General features: G+C 38.6%; 1 protein-coding gene and 1 long non-coding RNA gene across 4 annotated transcripts in view; one reads left to right on the forward strand and one right to left on the reverse strand.

The window, feature by feature from the left end:
- Window positions 1-22,247, forward strand: part of LOC147844398 (uncharacterized) — an 80,910-nt gene that overhangs the window by 33,935 nt on the left and 24,728 nt on the right. Inside the window, exons 3-4 of one of the 2 annotated variants that reach the window (XR_015491801.1) lie at window positions 14,789-16,307; window positions 16,354-16,790. This is a non-coding gene — a long non-coding RNA (uncharacterized LOC147844398). Of the gene's footprint in view, window positions 1-14,788; window positions 16,308-16,353; window positions 17,044-22,247 lie in introns of those variants that run through there. The other variant, XR_015491800.1, reaches the window with a different exon arrangement.
- fam47e (family with sequence similarity 47 member E) lies at window positions 1,503-13,950 on the reverse strand. Of its 2 annotated transcripts, none has more exons than XM_087252814.1 (7): window positions 13,745-13,950; window positions 5,560-5,831; window positions 2,956-3,107; window positions 2,366-2,525; window positions 2,111-2,287; window positions 1,923-2,015; window positions 1,503-1,818 (listed from the first exon to the last, which is right to left on the reverse strand). In XM_087252814.1, the coding sequence occupies exons 2-7, from the start codon at window positions 5,569-5,571 to the stop codon at window positions 1,702-1,704; spliced, it is 711 nt and encodes a 236-aa protein (XP_087108940.1). In that variant the 5' UTR covers window positions 5,572-5,831; window positions 13,745-13,950; the 3' UTR covers window positions 1,503-1,701.

Genomic DNA, 22,247 nt, shown 5'->3' on the forward strand with positions numbered 1-22,247 from the left:
ACAATAGTGGGACACATACTGAAAAACTTTACAAGCAAAATCAATCACGGATTAAAAACTAATCATCACTCTTTTAAATAATAAATTGGCCATAGTGTATAAGTGCATGTGTGAATGTGAGAGTGTTTCCCTGTGGTGGGTAGTGGCTGGAAGGGCATGCGCTGGATAAAACATATGCCATTGGCAGTTCATTCTGCTGTTGTGACCCCTTATCAATAAGAGACTTAGCTGAAGCAAAATAAATGAATGAATTAACCTACTGAAATTTTGCAGATGTTACAAAAATATACATTATACAATGCTAAAAAATATGTTTATATATATGCAGCTTTTTTATGTGTGGTATAAATTTACAGAATAACAGATTATATGGCTGATATAAAAAATTAATGACTTATTCATAACTAATAATTAATCACTAATAACTTCTTATTACTAAACTCAGATACAACTGAGGTCTTGTTGCACCCATAAACCTCACACGTATAAGCTTAGAACACTGTCTAACCCTTGATGGATTCTTGGTTCAGTCCTCATCCTCAGTCAAAAATTTGGGGTTGATTTTTAATAGCAACCTGTTGTTTAAAGGCCAGATTTCAAACATCTGTAAAACTGTATTTTTTCATCTTAAAAATGTTGCCAAACTTTGACATGTGCTATCATTGTCTGATGCGGAAAAGCTTATTCATGCTCTCATGACCTCTCGATCAGTGTATTGTAATACGTTACTAGGTTGCCCTTTTGGCTTAATGAACAAACTTCAGCTAGTTCAAAATGCAGCTGCTAGAGTGCTTTCTAAAACAAAAGAAATAAGATCATATTACTCCAGTTCTTTTATCATCGCATTGGCTTCCGATTAAATATTGTATCAATTAAAAAATGTATTTATTGACTTCAAAGCCCAAACGGCTTAACTGAGCCTGGTTTCTCTTGAGGTTTTTTTTTTTCCTTCACTTTCGTCAAATGGTGAAGTTTGTTCCTCGCCACTGTCTTGCATGGTTTGGGACTGGTAAAGCTGCACATTAATGGATTTGCTCTTCAGTGTGTCGACTTTCAGCAGTGTAAATTAAACCACACTAAACTGAACTAAAAGAAACTGAAACTCTGAAAACTGGACAGACACAGTTTCAATTTACAATGATCTTTTATGTGAAGCTGCTTTGACACAATCTACATTGTAAAAGCACTGACATAAAGACAAACTAAATTAAATTTATCAATGATTTTTATTTCTGCAGAAAAATGTTTTTTTGCAGAGAAAACCGTGTGTGGATGCATTGGATTAAACTAGATTGTATTTCTTATTTTTAAATAAAAGATTTCCTATTTATTATAAATTTTATGAATGAATGAAGAGAACCAGCGAATGTGAAAACTGTGCCAAAATTAAGCCCTTGTTTAATATTGTTGATTGTTAAAAAATAAAACTGTAGTTTGCGTAACTGCATCTATCTGCTAAAACTTTTTATGTGTGAAGTGATGTACAATTAAACAACACAATGAAACATGATATAGAGAGTTTAATGCATGTCTATTCATTTAAATTTTGACTATGTGTAACCTCTAATCATTGTATGTTCCTCTTCAGAAAAAAAGGAGCACTGAACATGGATACATATCATTATTTCTGTAAGTGTTGATAAAGTATTTAATTAGTAATATGCAAATATTTAATCTTCATGGATCATGGACCAGCTCTTTTTAAGAGGAATATGGAGATCCAATGTTATCTGATATTACCCTTGGCATTCTCACTCCTTTGTTGATAATAAACTCTCTGAATGCATGAATGCCATGAATCTGCTTCAGCTCCTTGTTCTAGATGACAAAAGCAAAATGTCAATAGAATGAAAACTAAACAGAGATCAGACTAGTTTGCGTCATCATCAGCTGTCTCATTTGGTATATGTTGCAAAGTTCACCTGCTTGCTTGGCTCAAAGTGTAGATTCCTTTTGACATCTGCCAGAGCTTTTGGAGAATCATAAGCAGTCTTTAGTATTTTGGGTTTATAGGCCTGTAATGAAACATCAAAAAGACTTAATGTACATAATATTGTTTTTGTGTAAACAGTAACAAAACATTGTAATACTAAGAGCGAGTTTTCCCAACCTCTGTCAGCTCTTTGACGCAGTGGTCTTTAAAGTGTTCTTTTACAGAACTGTGGCACTTTCCTGAAGGTTGGTGAGCAATTTTGTTAATGGGTAAAGTCAAGGTGGTTTTCTTCTCATAGTCACTCTTAAAAAGGTTCAAGATGGTTGACTCTCTCAGATCACTTGTCTCACCGCCCTGATGGTGAAATAACCTTTTAGGCTACAAACAGCAACTGGTCAGTGTACTTTGATGCATACTGTAGAAAAATATTACCAGTGAAGTAATCCATTCACAGAAGAACTTAACAAACATTTGCTTGTCTTCTTGTGATTGTTTAGCATTTGCTGTCTGATATTCTTTGTCTATTTCTTTGAGTTCCTGCCATTTATATGCATTTCTTGCTCTGGTGTCTTTACTTTCATCCTTTGGGGATCTTGGATAGTGAAAGAAGAGGATTAGAAATGATATGCATAAATCTCAAACCAAAATAATTTTGATATTTAAATTGGAATAATATTTTTAAAAGGATAGTTCATCATTTACTGTACAGACACCCAGGTGCTTTCAAACCTGTATAGTTTCCTTTTTCTGATGATGAACACACAAGAAGATATTGTTGTGAAGCATGTTCTATGGGCATGCATTGATTTCCAGTATTCTTCAAAATACATGATTTTTATATATACATGATAAAGTCAAACAAGTTTGGAACTTGAAATGTTTGAGTAAATGACGACATCATTTAAAAAACAATTACAACTATACTTTTAACATTAGGGTCTGTCCAATCACATTTAGACAAAGATGATATGATGAAGCAATAGCAGAAATGGGTCCAAAAAGTAAAAGAAAAAGATAATCACTTGATGCTGGTGGATCGTTTTAAAATCTCCTGAGTTGAGACTTCACATTTTGCTCTCCTTTCTTCTAGATGTTTCTCTGTTTTCTTGGTTAAGGACAACTCTCCCTTCATGCACATATCAGGATCCAGGACAGACAAAACCTGTTCAAATAACTAATGAAATAAGATTTGAGTAAATTTTCTCTATTATACTTTCTGATCCTGATTTATTTTATCTTTGCCATGATGACAGTAAATATTATTTGCCTAGATATTTTTAAGACATAAAATGCATTTTAAGGCTTAACTAGGTTAACTAGGGAGGATATGGTAATTAGTCAAGCAATTGAATATTGATGGTTTGTTCTGTAGACTATAAAAAAAAAAAAAAAAAAAAAAGCTTAAAGGGGCTAATAATTTTTTCCCTTAAGTGGCTTTTAAAAAATTAAAAACTGCTTTTATTCTAGCCGAAATAAAGCAAATAAGACTTTCTTTAGAAGAAAAAATTATCAGACATACTTAGAAAATTTGCTTGCTCTGTTAAACACCATTTGGGAAAAAAAAAATAAAAGGGGGCTAATAATTCTGACTTTAACTATATATATATATATCACAGCAAGAATGTCGCTGGGTCGCTGGTTCGAACCTCGGCTCAGTTGGCGTTTCTGTGTGGAGTTTGCATGTTCTCCCTGCGTACGCATGGGTTTCCTCCAGGTGCTCCAGTTTCCCCCAGTCCAAAGACATGAGGTACAGGTGAATTGGGTAGGCTAAATTGTCCGTAGTGTGTGTGTGTGTGTGTGTGTGTGTGTGTGTGTGTGTGTGTGTGTGTGGATGTTTCCCAGAGATGAATGAATGATATATATATATATATATATATATATATATATATATATATATATATATATATATATATATATATATATATCTGTAAGAATTGAAATATTGCAAATATTCTGATATCTTTGACAATTCAAAACATGAGCTGAAAACAGAGACTGGTAACTTCACAACTCAGCAAGGGGAATGCGGGAAAAACCAGTTCCTGCTGCATTTGCATCTGAGTCTGCTTCATCCCCCCAACTCACACATATGGTCATTTCAATGTTTGAATGTTCTAGAATTAACCAAACTGACTTTAACTATCATGTTTGATATCATTTGAAATGTCTCAGTGCGATTGGTACAATGGTCTCATCCTCTCAGAAATAGACATAATCAGAACAATAAATATATAACTTCAGGCATCTTTTGAACCACTGTGAGGGGTGTGACACTAAGTGTGAATGCCTTTTGTTATACATTCACACCCCCTTCCTTGAGGGAATTCTTGGATTATTTAAGGTAAGGGCTAAGAAAAGCTCAGGGCGATTCTGCCTAACCAGATCAGCCCATAACATGGGGTCTGCCCCATGTTATGTATATTACGAAGTCAGGAATGCATCTTTTTCATCTTGGACTTATCTTTGATAATTTGATGTTTTGTATTAATCATTTATGAATTGACTGATTGAATTGGCATAATACATTTACCTGACTAATAAATTGTAATGTTTGACCATATTTTGCTCACTCTGTAATTATTAATTCAAGTAGATTACGCTGTATCCTTGTTTCCGCACGTCTTGCGTCAGGTCAGTAGACGGACTAAAATCCAATTGAGATGGAGCATTGGCACACTAATTGTGTTTTAGCGATCCGGCTGACTCTTGATATTGATTCATGTGTACTTAGGTGGAAAGGGCGATAACTTCCATCTAGGTCAACAAGGTGTTGCACGACTAACCTAGATTGGGTACCCGACCTTTGTTTGAAGGTAATATCATTCTAAATTAAGTTCATATGGGAAACCATGGGCTTGGTGAAAACCAAAGTTACTATAGAGTCCAGTAGTCGGGTACATTTATATTAATGCCCTAACCTCTAATTAGAAATGATGATTGTCTTAACTCAAAGGTGTACATCTAAGCGGGACTAACTAAAGTATTTTAGAACGAGCGCGCTGGTAGCGGCCATCTAAAGTATTAGTCAATTTACCTCTGTTTAATATTCAAGACTGACCGTAGTGTGACCGTGAGGGACGCCTTCGGCCGAGGCGATTTCTCTGAGCGACATGAGCACCCGAATGAACGGATGTAATAGTTACTAGTGAAGACAAACGGTTCAAACATTTATCTAAATTACATATTGATATAATCTTCTTAATGTTTTATGATTGGAGTCAGATAAAACGAGGATAAATATATTAATATTCTAAACCACCTCATACTAAAATTGGAGTCAGATATGAGTTAAGTTTAATATAAATCAACATTGTGCACTGGAAAGACCGAACATGCAGTGAACCTTCATCCACCAGTGGACACCGGCATTGGGCCAACTGGGTGGACCTTACATATATATATATATATATATATATATATATATATATATATATATATATATATATATATATATATATATATATAGTTAGTTAGAGTCAGAATTATCGGACCAGTTACCAATTAATAAACAATAATAATGTATTCAATGTATTAATAAAATTAAAAACAGCAACTTTCCTATGGCTTAAAGTTATTTACATGAGGTAAATAATTTGGTCATATAGACTAGAGTTGAATGTGGTTACCTCTGGTATCATCCCACTCTCCAGGTGTGGATACAGAGCCAGTGGGTGTTGCTTGAGTTTGTGCTCGACGGCATCGATGAACTCACGCTGAGTCTGACTCTGGAGATTTTGCTTTGAGTAACACACTTGATTTTTACTCAGTTTCTTTCGCTGGAGCTTCACTGAACAAGCATGATTCAGCAGACCGAAGACCACAGGGGACAGAGCACATTTACACTGGGTAAATGGCACTTTATAGACTGTCGGGTAATGATCTCTAAAATCATCCAGGCCTGGTGACAGAAAACACCATCTGTGACTGTCTAATGATCCAGATAACTGTTGCTTTTGTTTTAGATCCCTGATGTATTTAGGCTTATGATGTTCCCTAAACCTGAAAACACAGTCAAGATGTAGTTAACATGGTTATTAATGATGCATAAAACAAAATTCCAATGTTTTAAAGGGGTGGTCCACTACATATCATATTTTAAACTTTAGTTGATGTGTAATGTAGGTGTGTGAACATAAACTGCATCTCTGAATTTGGGCCATGACACAAAGAGGAAAGTGCTTCCAGTTCAGTATTATGTTCCAGAGAACTATAAAACACATAGCAAGCATGATTTGACAAAACACAGCTCCAGAATCTCTCCCAGTTCAGTGTTGGATTCGGTTAAAATCTCCTCAAAGATGGAGCAGCTACAAGCAGATGCTGTGAACTCTGAGACACGACACTATTTTCAAGTTCAGGGAAGATGCAAAGGTGGCTGCACGAGTCTTTTTATTGTTTCACACACGTTACTCAGGACGTGGACACCTCTAAATGATGTTAAAAGAGTCACATACTGTATTTATAAGGTATAATTCAACATTTCATTTTTGTCTTCATATAATGCTGTATTCATGGCTGGGAAATCACATGTGACGTGAGCTGCTGACTGCGGGCGCGCACCCTGTAGATGTGCGCGCTTCTACTTTAGTGAACAGAACCTGCATATGCTATGAATAATAGGTAATACAGTTGTAAATAATATTCAGTTTTTGGCACAGAGTGATCGTTTGAGAGCCGCGCGCGAAGTATGAACAGCACTTAGCAGTGAAAATGAAATCGAAAGCGTGCACATCATTTAAATGATTACATCCCATTTTAGAGTTATAATAGCGACAAGCATTTGATAATGTTTTTTCTTTCATGGTGAACACACAGTTGATTTTACCATTGAATTAAATGGTCTAATAATGTTCTCTATGGCAGATTGCAAGCATATATCTCAAACATATTTCAACATCAGAATTATTATAAGTAGAATAGAATTATTTATAAAAACCAGTAGACCTACACATAATATTAATATTGTTGTTCTACCATATGATAGAGGAAAAAACAATAATCCTTATTTTAAGCAAAAAAATAGCGATTCTCATTTTAGTCAGAATCGTGCAGCACTAACACACGCACACACATTAACACACTCACAATGGCACACACACACACACACACTCTCTTAAAGGAGCCGCACTCCATTTTCACTTGTTACAGACAATTGTCAGATAAGACATTGACTGTTTACACAAAATTTATATTCTGGAGCCCCCCTTTAAAGGGTGTATTGTGGGGTTGATATGATCCCAAAATTTGACTTCAATATACGTATATGTTGCAGATTTGTACAATACACTATAAACAGAACAATACACTATACAATACACTATAAACAGAAGAGCACATAACTTTTTAGTGTGTTCAAGATACAGTGATCCTGTCATAATAAAATATAATTAATTACATATTTACAGTTAAAGTTACAATTATTAGCCCTCTTGAATTATTAGACCCCCTGTTTATTGTTCCCTAATTTCTGTTAAACAGGGAAGTTTTTTCAACACCTTTCCAAACATAATAGTTGTATTAACTCTTTTCTAATAACTGATTTATTTTATCTTTGCCATGATGACAGTAAATAATATTTTTCTAGATATTTTTCTAGATATTTAAAAAAGAAAAAAAAATCCAAGGGGGGCTAATAATTCTGACTTCAACTGTATATATTAACTGTCCATGTCATACACCAATAAAAATGGGTATTTTAAAAAATATATACCTTTATGTTGTCCCTCTGTATCTATTTTTATTTTATATAAAACAAATTTTGTGTCACACCATATTACAATTTTAGTCTTAGATGCTACAAATTATTAAATGAATACCTTATAAAAATATAAAGACCACATATATTTTGGGAAATTTAAGGGTCATTACTACACATATATTTTCACAATATTTTGGAATTTATGTTGCGTACAATTATGACATTTTTTTCTATGAAATGGAAACAAACTGATAACATATTTTAGATCATTTAAATATGTGATTTGCTTATCTCACATTTCTAGGACAGAGCAATCAGCTGCTTCTTTTTTACTTTTTGCCTTGACTGCCTTAAGTTTGAACTTTGGTAAATGTAGTTCCCCTTCATAAGGGAACTTCTACGTGTATCTGTATAAACAGACTTTGGAATGCTTTAGACGACCAATCATTTCTGAAGATATAAAAACGGGCCAATGAAATGCCAATTGAATTGGCAGAGCTTAGCTCCACAGCTGAATCTGATGAGCCAATTAGTGCTATATCAGTCGGCTGTGTGAGTTAGCTCATCAGATTGTTGCTTCAGACCCGATCTGAGACTGAAGAACCCTTCTGCTGAGCTGACTTCCAACATTGAAGAAAGCCTTACCTTCACCAGTGTGGGAGAAGACGTGTAAGCAGCGGTCGAGCTGGGTTTCCCGTCCCCTTGGCGTTTCGCTGGGGATCTGAAAGAGCAGTTTACTGAAAGAGCAGAATTCCCTAAGAGAGCACACGGTCGTACAGCGCGTCTTTTTAAAGATGTCGTTTCGACCGTGCGTTTCTGGATGCAGTAGTTTTCTTGCCCCAGATGACAGGCATGAGTATTGGAGTACTCCAATATTGCTTGGGGGTCCAACGTGTTGATGCAGTGCTTGCGGACAGTTCTTGCCCGCATTGCGATGGCTTGACTGTTGCGCAACTGAGGTTGCGGCAAGCTCTTTTATTAGGGCAAGTCACCCCTGCTGCTCCCCGCCAAGCGATTAGAACTCGGGCAGACCTGAGGATTACAGTGGGGGCTAATCCGTCACCTTCGGGCCCGCGGACCCTTCGCTCCACTCCAGTGCGCTCTGTTTCTGCTTCGAGTGTGAGTGCTGGTCCATCCTCCGAGCTGGCTCCAGGCTCCGCGCTTGCATTAGATGACACTGGGGGCGTGACGTCCATCGCTGCATCGGAGGGCAGGTTGACCTCTGAGGAAGATCCGGACCCCCTGCCACCCTCGGGGGTTGTCAGTATGGTTACGGATCTGGAACTGGACATGTTAGCTGTGTTATCCCGGGTTGCTTCGGCTTTGGGGCTGGACGTGGGGGTGAAGGCGAAGCTTTTAAGACCCCCCGTCCACTTCTTCCCGGAGGTACACAGAGAGCTCACGCAGGTATGGAGGGCACCTTTTTCTGCCCTGTCCTCGTGCGCTCCCGCTCTCACCTCCCTCTATGATGGAGCGGCCAGGGGATATGAGGCGATTCCCCGGGCGGAGCGTGCTAGCCGTTTCACTCGTGGAGATTCGCCCAAACTCCCTTTCAAGGCGTACAGGTTATCTGAGTCTCTCATGGCCAGAGCCTACACTGCTGCGGGTCAGGCCCGTGTTCGGCTGCTTGTGCCCTGGGGAAGACGATGGCCACATTAGTGGTCCAGAAACGCCACCTTTGGCTGAGCTTGGCTGATATGAGTGACGTTGAAAAAGCTCGCTTTCGGCTATGCGATTCAGTTCGCTATTCGCCCACCCAAGTTTACAGGTGTCCTTTTCATGAGGGTGATCCCCGAGAGCACCCCTGTCTTGCGAGAGGAGATTGCTGTCCTCCTGGTGAAGAATGCAATCGAGCAGGTCCCTTCAGCCGAGATGAGGTCCGGGTTTTACAGCCCGTATTTCATCGTGCCCAAAAAGATCGGGGGGTAAAGGCCAATCCTAAGTCTGCGCAGACTGAACTGTAATTTATACAAATTGCCTTTCAGAATGCTCACGCAGAAACACTTCATTCAGAGTGTCCGTCCAAAGGATTGGTTTGCAGCCATAGACCTAAAGGGTGCAAGTTTTCACGTCTACATTCTTCCACGCCACCGCCCTTTTCTTCGGTTCGCGTTCGAAAGATGAGCGTGGCAATACAAAGTCCTCCCCTCTGGGCTCTCTTTGTCTCCGCGGGTTTTTACCAAGCTTGCGGAGGGTGTCCTAGCGCCCCTGCGCCTTGCGGGCATCCGCATACTCAACTATCGTGACGATTGGCTCTTTCTAGCCTCGTTCCGCGATCAGCTGATTATGCACAGATACAAAGTGCTTCAGCACCTCGACCAGTTGGGGTTTCAAGTCAACCGAGAGAAAAGCAAACTTTGCCCTGTGCAGAGGATCTCTTATCTCGGGCTGGAGCTGGATTCGGTAGCTATGGTTGCGCGCCTTTCCGAGGAATGCACCAGGCTGATGCTTTCCTGTGTAACGAAGCTCCACAGAAAGATAGTGGTCCCACTGAAATGTTTTTAGAGGCTCCTGGGGCATACGGCATCCGCAGCCGCGGTCACGCAGCTCGGTTTGCTTCATATGAGACCACTTCGCCGTTGGCTTTGCAATCGTGTCCCCAGACGGGCATGGTGCGCGTCACTCTGCTGTGTTTCCGCACCCTCAGCCCCTGGACGGATCTGGTTTTTCTACGAGCAGGAGTGCCCCTAGGGCTAGTGTCCAGGCAATTTGTTTTAACGACATGAGCCTCCAGCACAGGCTGGGGGGCCGTGTACAACGAGCATGCAGCCACGGGTTCGTGGTCCGGACCCCGCCTGCATTGGCATATCAACTGCCTGGAGCTGTTGGCAGTGTATCTGGCTCTCCGCCGCTTTTTACCGGTGCTGGAGCGAAAACACATGCTGGTCAGGACTAGTAAGTTGCCCTTCTCAGGCGAACCCTAGAGAGTTCCTCCGATGCCCCCATCATCGACTCAGCGGGGGAGTCGAATGCATGGCTCAGTTTGCGGTTGGTATGCCCATTTGGTCTACACGCATATTGAGGATCGTTGCCAGCTATGTGCATCCCCATTTGGTGATGCCATATGCATTATTACCAGGGTGTGTTCCCCCTTATCAGTCGGTTCCGTGTCTTCCCTAAACCACTAAACAGCTTAGGCCTAGTCCATATGCCTCCTTACCATCAGGTTTTCCCTTCTGGGTAGCAGGTGGTCTCTGTCGCGTCCTCCCCCTGCGGGGACTGACACTTCCCAACGTACTGTCGTATTTCCAAAAATCCCTAGTCTATATTAGCTAGATAAAATCACACTTACGACCCCCGATTAAACATTAAACATTTATTTCCATGTAATGGTAATATGTTGGGCCTAGGGGAAGTTGGAAGGTTGCGCTCTTGGTTATGTCAGTGCGCTCACGCTTTGGCTTGGCAAACTACATATCAGGGGCGTGACGGGCTTGGTTGCTGTGGCGCCCTCCATACAGTCTCCCAAAGTCTGTTTATACAGACACACGTAGAAGTTCCCATATGAAGGGGAATGTCCAGGTTACGTACGGGGACAGAGACATGTGTCTCCACTGCCACAGCACCTGAGTCTCCAGCTGGGAGCTGAGCGATCGGCTCTTCAGCAGGCAAAATTGTGATGAGCTAACTCACACAGCCGACTGTTATAGCCCTAATTGGCTCATCAGTTTCAGCTGTGAAGCTAAGCTCCACCAATTCAATTGCATCCAGAAACGCACGGTCGAAACGACATCTTTAAAAAGACGCGCTGTACGACCGTGTGCTCTCTTAGGGAATTCTGCTCTTTCAGTAAACTGCTCTTTCAGATCCCCAGCGAAACGCCAAGGGGACGGGAAACCCAGCTCGACCGCTGCTTACACGTCTTCTCCCACACTGGTGAAGGTAAGGCTTTCTTCAATGTTGGCAGTCAGCTCAGCAGAAGGATTCTTCAGTCTCAGATCGGGTCTGAAGCAACAATCTGATGAGCTAACTCACACAGCCGACTGATATAGCACTAATTGGCTCATCAGATTCAGCTGTGGAGCTAAGCTCTGGCAATTCAATTGGCATTTCATTGGCTCGTTTTTATACCTTCAGAAATGATTGGTCGTCTAAAGCACTCCCAGAGTCTGTTTATACAGACACACGTCTCTGTTCCCTATTCGGGGAACGTGGGTCACGTACGTAACCTGGACGTTTCATTTTCAACCTGTTGACACTAAGTAGCATACGTGTTTTTTATCAATAATGCAATTTTAAAAAGTGAGTGATTAACCGCATAAATACACTGTTTGACCAAATACATTTGTGATTTATCATAATTATGGAGCAGACCACCCTTCTCAAGGCTGATATAGTACTTTTAGTTCACTCCACAGCATTGTCTTCTGCCGTCTGGCTCACTCTCACATGTGCATCTTCAGTAAGATTTGCAGGTGCAGTGACTAATATTTAAGACTTTATTTAGCATTCTTCCTCCAAGCTTTAAGCACAGTTGTATGAGTTTTGCACATGGGCTGTCATTCCATATTTCATTTCATGAATCAACCCTGTACACAAGCTGTGGGGGGAGACACTGCATAGAAAACCGGAGAGGGCGTCTTAGAAGAAAAGCACAGCTCAACACTCACTCAATGTGATGTAGAAGCAGCACTGCCCCTTTTCATAAGCACTTAGAACAGCTGTGACAAAAGTACAGGTACTAAAAAAGTGTGGAATCATATCGTTCAAAAGAGAGGGGATCACAATACATATTGGTATCGGTATATCCTGCAACACTAGTGTAGTTATAAAACATTTTCAAGCAGCTGATGGCAAAAAAGATAAAAATAGATTAACTTGTATGCTGGCTTAACAAGGTTATCTAAATGTTTTTAAAAAGCATTGCGAAGTTTGAGGTTTACACTGAAAAGTAAAAATAAATACAAAAACTTCACATGCTAATGTGTGTTAAATGTATAGTTCACCCTAAATTAATTTTATTTATTCATTTAATTTTTGTTTTTAACTCTGACAATATATTTTAAGTAAAAATTAATAACCTACCCACACAATTACTTGTCTTAATTTTTAAAACAATTTTCCTTCGGCTTAGACTATATTTCAGAGGTTGCCACAATGGAATGAACTGCCAACAATTCCGACATATGTTTAACGCAGTGAATGTTCTTCCAGCTGCAACCCAGTGGTGGGAAAACACCCATACACACATATGGCCAATTTTGTTTACCCAGTTCATTTATATCACATCTTTGAACTGTGATGAGCACCCAAAAGAAACCCAAGCAAACATGCAAACTCCACACAGAAATGGCAACTGGCTCAGCCGGGACTCGAACCAGCAACCTTCCTGCTGTGAGGTGACAGTGCTAACTACAGAGCCACTATACCACCAACAGAACAATATTTAGAACATTATTTCTTTTGAATCCTAGTCGAACAGGCCTGATCGTGTTAATGATCGTGGCAGTCTGGAACACAAGCTTCTTGGAGAAATTTGTGATGCAAGTGAGCACATACTGTACATGTACTGTGAACATTGTGTTCACATTGTGATAACATTGAGTTCTCACTTTCTTGCACAGACAGATCATTCACTTTATTTCATCAAGCCACAGCGTATAAATTTTGTTTTGTCTGTACAAATGTTTTATTTATTTATTATTGGGCTCAAGTAGCCCAGTAGCTGTTGACATAAAATTTATTACTAACCATGAAATACAGTTTTTGCGAGAAAAAAAAAATTATCAAATGAACAACAAAAAAAAAATTGAGTAAATTATCACAAAACTTTTGTTAACCATCGCTTTAATAAACATGATAAAATGGAAATGAACAGCCATTCATTGGCCAGAGACTGAAAATTATATTTAGTTAATCAATATAAAGCAAATAATCTATTTAAGGAATATAGATTTTTATTAAAATGATATAGCCTTACAGAAAAAAAAACTAATACTGTTTCTTGTTAGATGCTTATACGATATAATTTTAAAAGTTTGTTTTTAGTACTGATAACCCACAACCAGGGTGAATCAGTTTAACCACAATAATTAAGTAGTTTTGTATGTGTTTGTTTATTTTAGCAGTAGCAGTAGTTTTAAAGCCATTGTAAATGGAAATAAGCAACTTACCTGGGGAACTTAAAGTTTTCCATTTGTATAGTTTTGAAAGATACTTTCTTCAATCAGTGCATTTACAGAACACTAAACCATTCGTTGTCAACGACTTACTTACGATACTTTATCAACATTAATATCAAACTATCACCGTGTTTGCGAAGTCCAGACACTGCAGTAATTTGCGTTTGGTTGTCATGGCAGAAAGGCCCATTGTCAATTGACGTTACTTTAGTGACTGCTGTGAAGATCGTTTAAACCACAAGAGGGAGCTTTGTGATATGGAATCTAATGAAAGGAAAAATTCGTGTAATAAACTAAAATATTTTCTTAAACTATGTCTAAAATACTGTCATTCCATCTTATTCCAAGTACAAAGAAAGTGCAGGTACATTTTTTAAAATAATAGTTCATTATTTAGTTAAATAGATAAAAATCAGGGACTAAGCTGAAGGATAGTGAGTGATGATAGGTATTGATATTGATACAGTAATATAAAATAACTTACATTTCAAATTTTAATTTTAATTTTAATTTTTGACGCAAACTCACAGCGTTCAGCATGTAATTTTGTGGCTGTTAGATCAAAAACCACAGCAGCCATTCATGTTCATGCACTCTAAAAACTATTTTATCTCTATAAACATTATAAATAATGTCTTAATGAAATTACATGAAATTCTGACTAAAACTTTTTTTCTTGTGCTAAGATAAATAATTATCATATAACTTTAAACATTAAGACTACTACCTTAAACATTTTAATGGCAAATTTTTGACCTGGAATGTGTCATATCTATGATCCAATCTAGCAAAATGTGTCTTATTACAGTGTAAACAGGGCACATCATGTTAAATTTGCGACTCATCCCTGTGTTTCATCTGTGTGGTTATCCTTGCCTTTCTCATGGTAAGCTTTGGGTGAAAAAGCTGTGCACTGCAGCACGCAGGCGCGCGATTACTACAGATAGATAGATAGACAGACAGACAGACAGACAGACAGACAGACAGATAGACAGACAGACAGACAGATAGACAGACAGACAGACAGATAGACAGATACACTGTTAAAAATTGTCCCGTTAAAAAACAGTAAAATACTGGCAGCTGCAGTTGCCAGCAATGTACTGTTATTTTACAGTATGTTGCTGTAAAAATACATGGACTACATTGATTTACACAATACTCAAGTGAACTCATTTTGCTCACTGAACGCAACTGCCTCAACTTGGTCAACTGCTGAATGAGTTTATGAAGTATTGTGCTATATATGCTTAGAAGCATACTTATAATGATAATTTATTTTAGTTAATTAGAAAAGTTCGGTTTAACTCTAATGTCTTAAATTTCACAACAGCACACATACATGTAAATCTGGAATCACCAGAGAGATTCTGACTGCATCAGCAACTAAACAGCCGCTCTCTTTAAATAGAGAAACATGCAGAATAACATCAGCAGTTCATTGTTCATCTTTAACTCATACACTGGCTCTACTCTCCTCCACAACGGTGACACACAGAAGAAATTTGCTTCAGGTTTTACAGTAAAATACTGTTTTTTCCTTGATTTAACAGTAATCTACTGGCAGCTGTGGTTGCCAGCAATCTACTGTTTTTTTACAGTCTATTTCCTTAGTGTAAATTAACAGTATATTAATGTTAAAATACATTTTTACACTGTGTTTTTACCTCTCACACCTTTAACCCTTTAAACCCCAGAGCATATACTTCAGTTTTTATTGAAGTGTCCACACTACTGAGTGTTCAAGAAACATGTAGCAAAGCTGAAGTAAATTCATTAATTAACTGACTAATTAAATGATAATTGAGGATTAACAATGAACAAATGAAGAAATACTGAAGGGAAAAAACAAGAACAGAACATACAAAACTTTAGTCACAGCTTTATAATGAAATAACCTGAAGAACAACAAATGATTAAATCATTTAAATGATCAGCGGATGATTAAACAACTCTACAAACATCATCACCAGCTACACTTATTACTTAATATATGTATTTTTGTATAACATCTACTAAAGTTCTTCTTGAGAAAAAGTTAAAGTTTTACGTCACCATCATGGAGAACAGAGTTTGCTTTAGTTGGGCTCTTAGCCTGTCATTTATAACATTTATATATCTTGGCTGCTGCAATTGTTAAGAACTTTGTTTAAAAAGCTCCTTTGTTGTGGCAAGCCAGCCAAAAACCTAAATAAGATCTGGTGATGTTCATGTTGCTATTAAATGGCAGAGTCTGTTCTCATTTAGTTATAAGAAAATCTACTGCTCCTATTCAATGTTAAATCTATTGTTTTACATTATATGTCTATATATGGCAATGATTTCTGGAAGTTTTTAAGAATATCTTGGACAATAACACTGCTCTATGGTGTAAATTGCACTCAAAGAGACATCAATAATCAGCATAATGAACCTCAATAATGGTGACAACTAACAAAATTAACAGTTTAACTCACAAACAGGCAACTGAAAGTCTAAACATAAACAACAGCAGAATCAAACACAAATAAAGAAAACTGTTAGACCATTATACAACATTTATTTATACTGCAATGCATGCTGGGATATTTGTACAGTGCCACTCCCAGCATGCATTGCAGCATGAAACATTTGAGATGTTACCATTGTTGAGATACAAGGTCAGATTCATCAGGTCTGAGTGTGTATTTGTCATAACTGAACTGTTTTTGTATGTTATTTCTTAACTGTTAAGTAATTATGGAGGTATCTTTTCTGTTTCCACTTCTCATTAATTAAATTAATACCTGCAACTAAGCATAAATCTATTGCATGTGGCCCTTCATCCAAATTTATAACAAAACATTTATCAGAACTAATTTCAGACAAAAAGATTTTTCTATTTATTGACTTTCCAGCTTGATTGCTATAATACAAGCATTTTGTTAACTATTTATTATAGTAATTGGAGAGTCTGAATTAATAAGTTCAAGGGTGAAGAGCCCAACTAAACCAGCCCCTCACTCCATTACGGTGACACAAAAAACACCTTAATTTCTGTTGGATCTCAATGAGAATAGTATGGAAGTCAAATCAGTCAGGAATAAGTGTGTGTCTGATGTTGTTTGTGGAGTTGTTTAATGATCCTCTGCTGAGACTGAAGCTGTTTTATTTTATTTGATTTTATTTAATGTTGTAACTCAAGTCACTGTTTGTGTTTCTTGTTTATTTTCTTAAGTAATTGTGATTATTAACAGCAGGTGTTCATCAGTGTCTGAATTCACTCATTAGTGTTCATTAAAACTGTCAGGTGAACTATATTAGTTAACTAGTGTATGAAATAGTGAACAAGGACACAAAGTGTGATTTTAAACACAGACTTCAAAACATCGAATCTGAACTCTGTTAGCTCACAGTTTTCTGCAGTTGGTTACTTTCTCGAAAACAAAAATGTTACCCAGAAAGCACTGTTTTTAACAGAATATTACTGTTTTAGAGAAAAAACATTATTTTACCGTAGAATCTGACCGTTTTTTAACAGCAATTTTTTACAGTGTAGATAGATAGATAGATAGATAGATAGATAGATAGATAGATAGATAGATAGATAGATAGATAGATAGATAGATAGATAGATAGATAGATAGATAGATAGATAGATAGATAGATAGATAGATAGAGATCGCACAAACCCATGAAAACGAAAGTTACGAGCGTGGTTTAAACATGTAAGAAGAGGAAAGTACAGATATTTGTATGTAAATAAAAGGAATAAAAGTAAAAAGTTGTCCAAAAATATAAATCGAGCAGTAGGCTAAAGTGATACCTGCTTTACTTAAAGTAAAACTGATACCATAAAAAAATCTACTTAAGTGCAGTACCAAAGTATTTGTTCTTTGTACAAATATACTGTTCTTCTAACTGTTCAGTGGTGTTTATAGATCACATACAATCTCCAGCAGTTGATCTTCTTGCATGGTGGATTCACCTGGTTTGCTCACAAATTAGTTGCAATGGGATCCATTCCTTGGCAGTTTGTAGGTCTTCACTGGGCCTTTTCCCTTTAGCAAAGAAATTTTTCAAAAATGTCAGTTTTTTACTCATTTTGCTGCTTGTGGGTTAAATTTGGGCATTCAAGAGACTGAGATGTAAGTGTTACATTCCATTGTGTTTTGAATGTATTATTGTGTTTTGGTTTCTCTCTCTCTCTCTCTCTCCCTCCCTCTCCGTTCCTGCAACTTGTTTCTCAGCTAGGTGTGGAGGAGAGGAAGTTGATTGCTTGCACCTGCTACTCGTTGCCCGGCAAGCTTAAAAGCCTGCCAGTTGCAAGCCACATTGAAGCTTGCTTCCAGAGTGTGGTCTCTCTCCTGCCTGGTTGAGCTATTGTGAGAAACTATTGGTACTGTTGTGTTTAACTTGTTGAAGTTAAAATCTGTTGTTAAAGCCTCTGAAGCCATTTGAGCTTTGTTTATGAAAACTAACTTTGTGTTTGGAAGCCGTAGGGAGGTGGGTGCCATTTTATTTCTGAAACCCTTTTTCTCTTGTTTATGTTTAGTTAGGGAGTTAGTGTACATTTCTGTTGTTGATTTAATTTTACTTTGTCAGTTTAGACAGTTTTACTCCCTAACTAGCTAGAGTGTACTTTTGTTTGTTGTTTTGGCCTTTCCCCCTCCTTAAGTCTATTTTTGCTTCCCAGTTTTGTTTTCCTATTGTACATTTGTTAATAAATTATTTAACTTGAATTTGGTGTGTTGTCGTGAAGGCAGGGGACTGACCCACACTCACCCCAACCAACATTTTTTTAAAAACTTTTCACTGTTACTCCCACTCCTAGACACTTACCATCAGGGACGTAACAGTGAAAATTGGGGGCTCATCCATTGGATTTGAACAAAGTTAAACGTTACCTTTTCAAATTTGACTTTGAGAATTTTGTATTCTACAATTTGAATTTTGGGGAAGTTTTGTAACTTATTAGTGATTTTTCTTAGTCTAATTGTAGTTGTGGCTGTTTTCTTTTTTTGGAAAGGGGCAGATAGGTTGTACTTTGTAAAATGGAGTTTGATTTGATTGAGTTTAGTCTTGCTCCCACTGTAGAAGTTTTCAATCGTTGTCGTAAGAAGGATTTGCTGTTAATTGCTGAGTTCTTTAAAATCTCTGTGTCTAGGGATGTTACTAAAGCAGTTTTAAAAGATGAGCTATATACTGAGTTGGTTAATTCTGGTATCCTACCAGTTGAGTCAAAAAGGAGCAGGAATTAGTTGAAATAGCTGAAACTAATGTTGACGCTGTTCCTATTGGTAATGAGCCAATTATGGATCCTTTATTGGAGATAAAGCTAAAGGAGCTTGAGTTAGCCATTAAACAACAAGAGCATGAAACTGAACTTGTTCATCTTCGTGTGATTGAAGTACAAGCTGATAGAGACATTAAGCTGAAGACTTTGTCACTTGAGGCAGAAGCTCTACGCTATAAGCCTGTGTCAGCTCCAAGTTCTAGACCTTCCTCACCCCTGACTGCTCTTCCTGCGCAGAGTAGCACTGTTAATTTAAACAAGCCTGTGTCAGCTCCAAGTTCTAGACCTTCCTCACCCCTGACTGCTGTTCCTGCACAGAGTAGTACTGTTAATTTTGGCTCTCCCAATGATGCTCGGGTTAACTTTGATGTGGCAAAGTATATTAAATTAGTACCCCCTTTTCGAGAAGCAGAGGTAGATGCATATTTCACTGCATTTGAGCGGATTGCTGAAAAACTTGGTTGGCCCAAGGACATGTGGGGTTTACTACTCCAGTGTAACTTTGTGGGTAAAGCTCAGGAAGTATGTGCTGCACTTCCAATAGAACAGTCCTTGGATTATGATGTTGTAAAAGCTGCTGTTTTACGTGCATATGAACTTGTGCCTGAAGCATATCGCCAGCGCTTTCAAGGTACAACGAAAACAGCCAAACATACCTTTGTTGAGTTTGCACGGGAAAAGAGAACCCTTTTTGAGAAATGGTGTCTGGCCAGTAAGGTTAACTCTCTTGATCAACTGCAGGAACTCATCTTGCTTGAAGAGTTTAAAAGTTGTCTTCCTGAGAACATTGTGATACACCTAAATGAGCAAAAAATAAATTCCCTCTCTGAAGCTGCAGTATTAGCAGATGAGTTTGCATTAACCCATAGGTCAGTATTTTCAAGTACTCGTCAATTCAGGCATCGAGGTTTTGCAAATGAACAGGTAAAGGCAGTCTCACCCGTTCTTTCCTCTGAGAAGTCAGAGAAAGTAAAACCCATGCTGGATAATTCAAGCCGTAAGCGTGTTTGTTTTTACTGCCTAGATTCTAGTCACCTAATATCTGACTGTAAAGCATGGAAACAGAAGTCTGCTTCTACAAAGTCAAAGAGTGTAGCTTTTGCTCAAGCTGGTTCTGTATCTGACCCTTCATTTCAACCACTCCAGGATTCTGGATATAAACCCTTCCTGATAACTGGCTCTGTGTCTCTTTCAGCTGACTCACCAAGCCAAACAGTATCCATCCTGAGGGATACGGGAGCTGCTCAGTCTTTCATTTTAGCTGGAGTGTTACCTTTCTCTGACAAAACATACACTGGCACAGATGTACTAGTCAGAGGAATAGAACTGAGCTGTATTAAAGTACCCTTGCATACTGTCTTTTTAAAATCAGATCTGGTCACAGGCCAAGCTCAAATTGGAGTACGGAGTGAACTGCCGGTGGAGGGCGTAAGCATCATCCTGGGAAATGACCTGGCTGGAGGTAAAGTTTTTCCTTGTCCTATTGTGTTGGATAAGCCTGAGGTGACTGTACAGCCAGATGTTGTTGCTGCTCATTTTCCTGCTGTTTTTCCTGCCTGTGCTGTTACTAGAGCACAATCCCGAAAGTTGGACGATGTTGTGAACCTCAGTGACTCCTTTATGAATCCTGTGTCTGGCATGTCTGAGTGTACACTCTTCATTAACCCTGAGATTTCTTCCCCTTGTGAAAGGAGTGATTCTGATTCAGCTGCAACTCTTTTAAAAGTTGGAAAGGAGGACCTTGCTGCTGCTCAGAAAGCTGATCCTTCCCTATTGTTGTCTCTGGATGCTTCTGTCAGCTTTGAAAAAGCTAAAAATCTGAGTGGACCAGTTACTTACTACTGGGAGGATGGTATACTCATGCGACGATGGAAACCACAAGTAAATGGAGATGTGTTAGCTGTACATCAAGTTGTGTTACCTTCTGCTTACCGTCCCCAGGTCCTGAAGCTGGCGCATGAGCATCCTTTGGCTGGTCACCTTGGTATCACTAAGACTTACAAGAGAATCTTGAAATACTTCTTCTGGCCTGGATTGAAAAACAGTGTTGTGAGTTATTGCAGAGCTTGCCATGACTGTCAACTCTCTGGTAAGCCTAATCAGACTGTTCCCACTGCCCCTCTTCAACCTATACCAGTTATAAATGAACCATTTGAACGCTTGATCTTGGACTGTGTTGGGCCCCTTCCAAAATCAAAATCTGGTCATCAGTACATACTAACTTTAATGTGTGCTGCTACAAGATTTCCAGAAGCGTTTCCACTGCGATCTCTGCGAGCTAGTGTAATAGTCAAAGAGATTATCAAATTCTGCTCCACATTTGGCCTTCCAAAGGTCATCCAAACTGATCAAGGTTCTAACTTTACATCAAAGCTGTTTGCACAGGTTTTAAAGGAGTTGGGAGTGTCTCATCAGATGTCAAGCGCCTACCACCCAGAATCGCAGGGGGCGCTAGAACGGTTTCATCAGACTCTCAAGACCATGCTCCGGACATTTTGTGTGAGTACTGGAAAAGACTGGGTGGAAGGTCTGCCTTTGCTATTGTTTGCTGTCCGAGAAACGGTCCAAGAATCATTAGGATTCAGCCCATCTGAACTTGTTTTTGGCCACACTGTTCGTGGACCCCTAAAACTCCTCCAGGAACAACTGCTGTCTAAAGAAACATCTGCCGTCAACCTGTTGGACTATGTCAGTAACTTCCGTGAACGACTGCATAGTGCCTGTGACATTGCTAAGGCCCATATTGTGTGTGTCCAGTCGAAGATGAAGTCAAGATTTGATAAGAAATCAGTTAAACGCAGTTTTCAGCCTGGTGATCAAGTGCTTGTTCTACTCCCTGTTCCATCCTCTGCACTCCATGCTAGATTTGCTGGCCCCTATTGCATTGAAAAGAAGTTGAGTGAGACAAATTATGTAATTTCTACTCCTGACCGCAGAAGAAAAAGCAGAGTTTGTCACATAAATATGTTAAAGTCTTATGTGAGTGAAAATAAGACACCAGATTCAGCAGCCAATGAAGTTGAGGCAGCCCGACCTGTTGAGGTGAAGACTGTTGTTCTCAGTTCTATTGTGGATGGTTCTGATGAAGATGAAGTGATACCTGCACACTTTCAAAATTCTACGATATTAAGTCAGCTTGATAACTACCTTGCATACTTGCCCGAAGATCAGAAGCAATCTCTTGCCCAATTGTTTAATAAATATCCCATGCTTTTCTCTGATGTCCCTGGCAGAACCTCT

Source organism: Danio rerio, chromosome 5 (genome assembly GCF_052040795.2).
Source record: "Danio rerio strain M-AB ecotype USA chromosome 5, GRCz13ab, whole genome shotgun sequence".
Lineage (NCBI taxonomy): Eukaryota > Metazoa > Chordata > Actinopteri > Cypriniformes > Danionidae > Danio > Danio rerio.